This window comes from Vidua chalybeata, chromosome Z (genome assembly GCF_026979565.1).
Source record: "Vidua chalybeata isolate OUT-0048 chromosome Z, bVidCha1 merged haplotype, whole genome shotgun sequence".
In the NCBI taxonomy this organism is placed as follows: Eukaryota; Metazoa; Chordata; class Aves; order Passeriformes; family Viduidae; genus Vidua; species Vidua chalybeata.
Window position 1 is genome coordinate 58,155,003 of NC_071570.1, and position 9,484 is coordinate 58,164,486.

The window sequence follows — 9,484 nt, forward strand, 5'->3', positions numbered from 1 at the left end:
AGAGAAAGAAGCCTTAAACAATGTGGGATACACTTCTCTGGTATTCACCAAGATTCTATCGCCTCTCCTCCTTTTAAAGGCTTTTGAATGTCAATGAATTATCATAGTAAAAATAAGATGGTATTAGCCTAGGAGAAATCAGAAAGAGGAAGGTGAGGAATAAGCAGTATGTCAGAGGAGAGCTAAAAAACCCGCTGAAGTCAGTGTGAATTACCCAGGGCCAGGATTTCAAAACAACTGTACTTGTCCTGCAAGTAAATTCCCTTTCTCCTCCTGAACTTTGTAGTCTTCAGCTCCAGATCTGAAAGATCTACTGAAAGCTGAAGGCTGCACATGGATAATGTGCTGGCAGGTAGAGTATGTCTCCAAATTTGAACAAGCTGATAAACAAAATCACCCTGCAAAACACAAAGCAACCTCCCAGGGGCATGCCTTTGAATAAAGTAGTTAATTCCCTCACCTCCCTTCTCCTTTGTCTTTAGTTTGTTTAACCTTTGTATGCTGTCTATTGCAGGAGTGATTCGGGAGAGCTACCTGAAAGGTCATGATCAGCTGGTGCCAGTCACCCTGTTGGCCATTGCTGTTATTCTTGCTTTTGTCATGGGGGCCGTCTTTTCGGGAATCATAGTGTACTGCATCTGCGACCACCGCCGCAGAGACATGGCCGTTGTGCAGAGGAAGGAGAAGGAGCTGACCCACTCCCGCCGCGGCTCCATGAGCAGTGTTTCCAAGCTCAGTGGCCTCTTTGGGGATGCTCAGTCCAAGGAGCCAAAGCCTGAAGCTATCCTCACACCTCTGATGCACAATGGCAAGCTGGCTACCCCAGGCAGCACTGCCAAGATGCTAATCAAAGCTGACCAGCACCATCTGGACCTGGCTGCTCTGCCAACCCCTGAGTCCACCCCAACCCTGCAGCAGAAGAGAAAGCCCAGCCGAGGTAGTAGGGAATGGGAGAGAAACCAGAACCTCATCAATGCCTGCACAAAAGATATCCCCTCAATGGCCTCACCAGTGATCCCAACTGACCTGCCACTCAGGGCTTCTCCCAGCCACATCCCCAGTGTTGTGGTCCTGCCCATAGCCCAGCAAGGCTACCAGCATGAGTATGTTGACCAGCCAAAAATGAGCGATGGGGCTCAGATGTCTGTGGAGGACCAAAATGCCACCCTTGAGTACAAAACTATCAAGGACCACCTCAGCAGCAAAAGCCCCAGCCATGGAGTTAACCTGGTGGAAAATCTTGACAGCATGCCACCGAAAGTCCCCCAGCGGGAGGCTTCCCTGGGGCCCCCAGGCGCCTCGCTGTCACAGAGCGGGCTGAGCAAACGGCTGGAGATGCACTCCTCTGCTTACAACGTGGACTACAAGAGAAGCTACCCCACAAACTCACTCACAAGAAGTCATCAGGCATCAACCCTCAAAAGAAACAACACTAACTCTTCCAACTCATCCCACCTGTCCCGCAATCAGAGCTTCAGCCGGGGTGACAACCCGCCACCGGCACCGCAGCGAGTGGACTCCATACAGGTCCATGCTGCTCAGGCACAGGCTGTGACTGTATCTCGGCAGCCAAGTCTCACTGCCTACAACTCACTGACGAGGTCAGGCTTGAAACGCACGCCCTCGCTAAAGCCAGACGTACCTCCCAAACCTTCCTTTGCTCCTCTTTCCACATCCATGAAGCCCAACGATGCATGTACATAATCAGAGGGGAGGGGGAGTGGGAGGAGGATGGCAATAAAATAGAAGTTGCCCTTGAAAGCCAGTGTTCTGCAACTGTTATCACTCACTCCTCTGAGAAGATGGTTGTTGCAAGCTGAAGATGTGTTGGATTTCTGCTCTCTGGGAAAAGTGGAATATTTTTTTAAACCCGAGCCATATGACCCATGGTTGAAGGTTTGCAATTGCAGGATTCACCCCCACAACCTGCCAGTTCTTTGGTCAAAAGACTAACCCTCCATCAAAAACATTGAGCCAAAAGCACACAGGTGAAAATGACTGTGACATTTCACCCGCTGCCCCTAACTGCACAGTGCATTCCTGAACTGGGAAAGAGTGCTCTGAAAAGCAAAACAAATGTAAAAAAAACCACACAAATGTAAAAAAAAAAAAAAAAAGAAAAAAAAAAAAAAAGAAAAAAATTTTTAAAAGTAAGAAAAAAAAGAAAAAAAATCAATTGATAAAGCTAACTCTGACTTCACAATGGAAGAGGTTTACCACTATCAGGTACTGTGAAATGATGCCCTTCAGTGTTACAGTCATTTGGTCATAGCAGTTAAATGCCGGCTTGGGCAAACTATGTCATAGATTTCTGCTACCCTTCTCTTTTAATGAATAACATGTGACTGTTAACACAAGTAACTTCTCTTATTTATTGTTCAACTTTTGTTTTTCCTAAGGAACTGACCTGCATTATCATCCCATGAGCAGTTTTTCAGAGAAGTACCTTGAAAGTTATACCTATTTAACGTGAAACCCATTAACTGGAGTAATTAGAACTCTTTTATTTTTCCAAGAAATTCACTGAGTTAGATAAGTTGAAGCTGGAGTTCTGAACTTTGTGCCTGGACTGCCTGGTTAGCTGAAAAAAAAGGGGATATCTATTTAAGTCTCTCAGCTAATTAGCTGGCTGGGCCTCTGACCTAAGACAGCAACAAATACCGCAAGTTCATAATTTCTAAAGCAGCTGCAAGAGAAACTTAAAAGCTGCACATCTGTGCACCATTGCTATCAACATGGCTTTGTCAGTAGCTAATACTTTCTGTGAAGGCACCAGCTTGTGATGTGCCATCTCATTTCACCTTGCATGTGAGACGGCAAACAAAATCCTCAAACAGTGTGAACTAGCTAATATGCCGGCTATTACCATGCATAAATTATGGTCTTATCACACGGGTTTTTCGTGGGAATATATCTGTGAATAGCCTGTTTTCTTCCACATGTAAATTTGTGCCTTACACCCTCAGTTGTGTATATTTGTGAGCTGTAGTATGTAAAACCTTTTTCTTTTTCCCCTTTGAGTAATGCAAATATTTATTGATCCTTCCTCCTCCAAACCCCTTCAAAAACTGAAGTAAAGACATTGAAAGAAGAATGTGGTGGTTATTTTCATAACTCCACATCCCTAAAGAAATTAGGCTAGCATCATACTCTCCAAATTTGACTTTCTAGATGTGCCAAGTCCTCTCTCAAAGCCACCCCACAGGTGGTGATGCTCCCAAGGCACCATGCTGGGGGTTCTGCCTTCCCCCACCTCCCGCTCCCTGTTTACAGCATGTCAGCATGGAGATCATTCTCACTGGCAGCAGGAAAATTACTTAATGCCCTTGTCCATGGAGCTGGTACATCCCCTGGCTGGGGACAGCACTGGTGAGAGAGACCAAGCCCTGCAGAAAGCCCAGCCTCACATCCTGCAGCATGCAGGGCACATAGAGCTAGGACAGGCAGGCAGGCTCCTGCTGAAGCTATCTGCTGCTCCAGAAGGATGCTGCATATACTTCTTTGGGGAAAAACGTGTGTTGTTTTTTTTTTCCTTTGTTTCTTTTGTGTGACTGTGCATGTAGCTAGTGTGGGAGTGTGTGTGTGCACAGGTGTGTGCGTGTGTGTGCGTGCGCAGGTGTGTAAGTTCCTTTCCAGTCTTTCAGTTTATGCAAAAACGTAGCTGTGTTTTTAATCTGTTACAATAACTGTGTCAACATACTGTAGAAAAATGATGGGGATCGCTTCTAAGCTTTTTATATATATATATATATATATATATATATATATATATATATCTACTGAACAGTATGTTTGAGTAAGGTGGTTGTTTCTGTTTCAATTTGTTTTTTAAAATTTTATACTTCCATTTGTTTTTCAGGGTTTTGGTTTTGTTTCTGAATTATTGAAAAGACAGATTTTAAGTCCACTAGCTTATAGATGGTATATATAAGGTCTGGATGGTCTACACCAAAGTGTGTAACAAGGGTGCTTGCATGTTCTTTCATTTCATCATGGCTTCTTTTATGAAACAGTTTTGTTCACCCATAGTGAACTATGCAGACTGGAGTAGATAGATCTGTATCCAAAGCAATGTTGTTGTTTTAATAAAAACAGACTGAAAACCCTTTGAAAACAGTAGGTAGCAAGGTAATTTTTTATTAAAAAGAACCAACTCAACACCTTTTTACCAAGCTCCAACCCCTGAAGCAGGGTTCCCTTCATATTATCCTTCAAAACATTCTCCCAAAACACAGAGATGGATAATCATGGCAACAGCTTGTGCAGCAATCTGCCTTCACAACGTACACCGCAGTTACTGGGTTGACCTTGAAATGTTCATTTTGTATTCGGTGGGTTTTCTGTTTTCATTCTTTCCCAACCACAGGTCTCTTCCACCCTCTCTTTTGAGGGGTTCATGAACCTATGTGTGCCTTTGCTTTCCACCCTTGCTATACACTCGTAGATGCAACAAATTCAGACTCTCCTTTGTTGTAAAGTTGTAAAGTATTGTGATGTCACCAGTTTCCCTTCATTTCCACATCCCCCTAGCATATGATTCACAACTTAATGTTGGTTGTAAAAGAAAAAAAATAAAGCAGTAAAGGAAAAGAAAAAGGAGGAGAGATAGGATATAAAAGCTCTTGATTACATATGGTAATAAAACCAGACTGTTCTACATTGTTTCTTGTTTCCTGGTTCTCTTGTTTCTAGACGATTTATCCTTTTCCTTTAAAAAATATAAATAAATGCAATGCTGATCATTCAGATCAGGTTACAGCAAGGAAGAAATTTGTTAGTTTTTGACTCTTACAGAAGACGAGCTTTAGTGTAAGGTGCTGGTAATTAATTAAAAGTTAAATCACCCATTTGTTCTCCCTCTATTCATATTTTGCATTTAGCTTTTATAAGCTTGTTCATCATCAAATATTTATAACAGACTTAATAGTTTAAAGGAGCAAGGCCATTTAAGAACATGTGGTCCACCAAAATAGATCATCATACAGATGTGACTTCAGCTCCAGATTTTACATATTAATAACAGGGTACCCTGTATTTTCTTTCAGCAGACATAAATCTGTTGTGCTTCATGGACCTAATTTAGAGGATGTTGTCTGAGACTATGCTGCAAGAAAATAGTAGTGAACAGATAATAACAGAAGAGTGTAACAGCAATGACTCCCTAGTCCTGAGAGTCATTGGAACATACTTGGGTTCTTCACCTTGATTTTGTGTAAATGCACGTATGCATAGCCATTAACTACAATACAAATAAACATTGGTTATGTCCATTACTAGGCTTAGTGGACTTGTTTTGTGAGAGTAATAGGCATTGTGAAATGTGACCCCATAGATAAAAGGGATCTAATCCAGTAATTTATCCTTGCTCAGATCATGTTTGGGCTTTTCTGCCCTGTCAATACACTCTGTTCAGGACCTGTTGCCTTCGTGATATGTGCCACATGTGTGACACACAAATGCAGAGCATTGCACACATCATTTTTCAGTGCCTTACCCACACACTTGCCTGTTTTTTTCTCAGTGCAGGCTCCCTTCAAGGTGGGCACACTGGCATGCAGATGTGTGGTGTGCACACAGGACTGAGGGACTGGGACACGCCCCAAGTAATGCTGAGGGACTCTCCAGCCTGGGGACTGAGGGCAGTGCACAGTTACGCAGTGCTCCACTCTCTGCTGCATTTGACCTGCATGCTGCCAGAGCTGCAGCAAATGGGAAAGCAAAAGCTCTCCAGGTGCTAAGGGAACTGTGTTTTTTTTCAGTCCTGCATCCAATCCTTTGTGAAATTCCTTTGTCTATAGTTGTTTGAAATGCTTTGTATAAGCAGCGCCTACAGAAGCTATTCAAAGACTAATATACTTCTATTTTAAAATTAATATAAATGTTCCTTCATAAGCAGTGACAAGCCTGGAGAAAAGGGCCAAATAGTGCCTGGTACAGTGCCGGATGTCTCATTTTGCACAGCTCCTCCATGTCTTGCCAGTGAAAGGAAAGTCCATTTAAAATCATGGGCATGAAGGAGAGAAGGCAAGAAAGTGCCCTGATGAATAAGCTATTTGGGATATGTAACTGCTCTGTTCATGCATCCAAAACCTGCTACCACAGGGAAGGTTTGTACTTAGCCCCTTAAAGCACTTCCCCAGAGGTGCACTTCCAGATGGCGTGTACAGATCCTCTGACTGAGACCTGCCTTACCTTCTGCCGGGCAGGAAGGATCGGAGAGAAGCTGAAGGAAACACATTGCCCTAGTGCGGCCAGCCAAGCAGAGGGTAGGCAGCACCCTGCTGAAGAATGGTTCCTCCATGGAAAACACATAGCTCCCCACCCAGAAGAGGCAGTGACACTGTGGTGGCTTCTGACAGGGGAGGAGACCACTGAGCTATTCACTGTCTATTTGAATCATGAGATCTGTCCCCTACAGGGGCTGCTGGTGCCACACTGCTGAAGCTCCCTGGGGCTGAACAGGACAAACAAGAAAGCCAAGAGAAAGCAAGGACGCTTTGAGCACTTCACTCAAGTTAGTGTCATCTTACTCATTGTATTAATGGTACTCATGTTGACTTCATTTAGCATGTCACCGAGGATGCATGGAAGTTCCCTTCCAATCAGCATTAATTTACGTACATATTTTTACACAAAATGAAACTCAGCTGAACAACTCAAAGCAATAGGTCTCTGCAAATAAATCCTGATCCACTCCTGCCCAGTTCTTCCCCTCTGCCTCCACAGACATACATTTCAAACTACATGAGAGTGTAGTTTCAAAGATAACTTAACGTCCTGCCCCACTGAAGCAGGGAATCAGGGAAACTCATCAGGGAATATTTTGCACCTGAAAGTTCCCCATGTGAAAAAAAGATGAGACAATTGGGTCAAGCATGTGCAGTTCAGAGCACTTTGCTGCCAGCAGGATGGCCATACACACAGCTGGGTTGCATGGAAACAGTTGCCAGAATAAAGTGCCATAACAGTAATGTATCAGCACTAACAGTAGCACATGATCCGGATGATGGCCAGTCAAATTTCAGGGATGCAATTCCCATATTTCCACAGAATTAGCAGGCTGTTCTCTCCCTGGATTAGGCAAGGATTTTTGCTCCCTAAAGCTTGTTTATAAAGCTTGTTTATAAAGCTTGTTCAAAGCAATATGGTGGTCTTATCCACCTCACTGCACTGAGGCAGGATCAAGCAAACCTAACCCATTCTTGATTACTGATTGTCTTACCCTTTCCTTGTAAACATATTTTACTCTGAGCAGTGAAAGTCACTCAAGGGACCAATATCAAGCATTTCAGAGTGTCTAAAGAAAATAATAAGCTAAGAAAGTGAGTTGGACTGCCTTAGTTAAGGCCAGTTTTCTATTTATCCAATTAAAGTTAATTTCCCAGAAGTATGGCACCTGCTCTAATGAACAAGTGTTAGAAAGACACATATTCATATGCTTCCTGCTGATGCCTGTGCCTGCTAATGAGTCTCTAAGTAGTCTTTTTATTAGTCTTTTCCCTTTCTTTTAGAAAATGGAGATACTTTTCAGAATAAGTTCTAAGTCCATCTTCACAAGCCTTGTGCAAAACAATGATGTGTTAGACATATTTGTATGAATAGAAACAGGTAAATAGTCATATATCCCCTGACTGTAATTTAAACAGTGTAAGTCAGTAGGGAAAGGCTATAATTGGAGTCAGAGTAAGTGAGGTGAAAATTGCTAGGTGGCAGTACCATCTGCATCTTGTTTTAATTAGCCAAGTTTATTGTCAGAATATAAAACTTTCTGCTATTCAAGTCCCTGACTTATTTCAGCCATCAGTCCAAAGTGATTGCCACATGTCTGGGTAAGCACAATTACTGATCAGCAAAGGAGAATTACTCTCCCCACTGATCTGGCTAACAATAACCGTGTCTAGGAGTAGGGACAAAAATATGACTAACCAAGATCATTGTCACATCTGCTTAGTGTTTCATGACAAACTATATTAAGGCTAACAGAACCACTGTTAATTTAATTAGATCAGTCTTTTTCTTTGCTGGCCATGATGTATTTGGAAGACCAGCAACTGTATGCAGAGTGTGGCAGGCAGTCTGCTGCAAGGAATAATAGCATCATAAATAATATATTAAGATGAAGACAAATCTAGCATGCTGCAGTCAGAGCACATCAGGCTTATAGATGAATCCTGCAATATCACAAGGAGGTGGGGGAGGAAGAAAGTAGCTATGACAGGAAATTATAGCAACTGTAAATGACAGGGACTACAGGAGGGAACAAAACTCATTAGGTCAGCTCTTTAAGCAAAGTGCTGGGGAAGCACAGGACAGCCTGCTGGCAGCCATGGCGGCCCTGTGAGGCCTCATATTTATCCTCCTTAAAATGAAATAGCAGACGTCAAGTGCTGGATTTAAAGGATGATAAATAATGGATGATAACTGGCAAAGACCTCAGTGGAAACTAATCCCTTTCTCTGGCCTGCAAGCCCTGCCCTAGTGTTCAGGGCTTTCACCCTTCCTGCAGAGTGGGACTTGGATGGTTGCAATCTCCAGAGCAAGCAGGCTGCTCTCCTACATAGCAAACACCACCCAGTATCAGCTGAGGCACTGCCCTGTTTTAGGGAAGCACCCTGCACATCCTGTGGGAGTGACAGGCACAGGTAGCTCAGGGCAGATGAGCCCTTTGTTCCAGCCTGCTGGATCTGGGCTAGCAGGTGGCCCACATGGCTAGTAGGTGGCCCACATCAGCACTGAGCACTACCGCCTAACAGCCCTTGCCAGCAAGCAAGAGCCACAATTGTTGAAATCCTGTTCAAGCCTCAAAGCATTCAAAGGAAAAGAAACCAAATCACACTTTTTCTTCAGGGAAGGTGCCAGTAAAAAGATGCTGATAAGAGTTTCCTAAAGCAATTTCTGCCTTTTGGGGGGTTTTCTTTGAAGTTTTTTTTCTATATATCTACACAGCCTTGCTGCTAGAGAAAGGCACTCCATGTCAGAAGAAAAAAGAAAAAGAAAAAGCCAACTAGAATATTTTGTTTCTCTGACTTCTGGAAATTATTACATAATCTTATCAATTCTCAACAAATGCAATCTAAAATATTCAGACAGCTGATGGAAATATTGCTTCTGATGGTGCAGCAAACTGCAGATTGAGCTTTTATTAAATGCTGCATAAATTGTCTGTGAAGCAACTTTTTACGAGATGTGGTGTTCAAACAATTTTGCAAAGAGCAGGAGACAAAGAGTTCCTTTTACACTATAATGGTTTCCTAGGAAACACTGCAAAATGTAACTTTGTGGAAGTTCTAGGGCTTGTGTGCACTAGTATGTGTTTCTCCTGACCCTCTTTTTTTTTTTTTTTTTTTCCGTTTTTGGTGTGGTGTATGGTGTTGCTGGCCAATTTTACCTTTTGATGGTAGCACAAGAATAGAATAGACTTGTACCAGAGCAACCCACAATCTGAAGGACATTTTCCTCTTTGATAATCAAATCTCTTCTCTAA

At 42.9% G+C, this 9,484-nt stretch overlaps 1 protein-coding gene across 2 annotated transcripts in view; it reads left to right on the top strand.

Moving 5' to 3' along the window:
* Positions 1–4,662, top strand: part of SEMA6A (semaphorin 6A) — a 119,279-nt gene extending 114,617 nt beyond the window's left edge. For both annotated transcript variants that reach the window (XM_053932937.1, XM_053932938.1), the window contains one exon: positions 515–4,662. In XM_053932937.1, coding sequence (XP_053788912.1) covers positions 515–1,704 — 1,190 coding nt within the window. In that variant the 3' untranslated portion in view covers positions 1,705–4,662. The remainder of the gene's footprint in view (positions 1–514) is intronic.
* Positions 4,663–9,484: the final 4,822 nt, after the last annotated feature.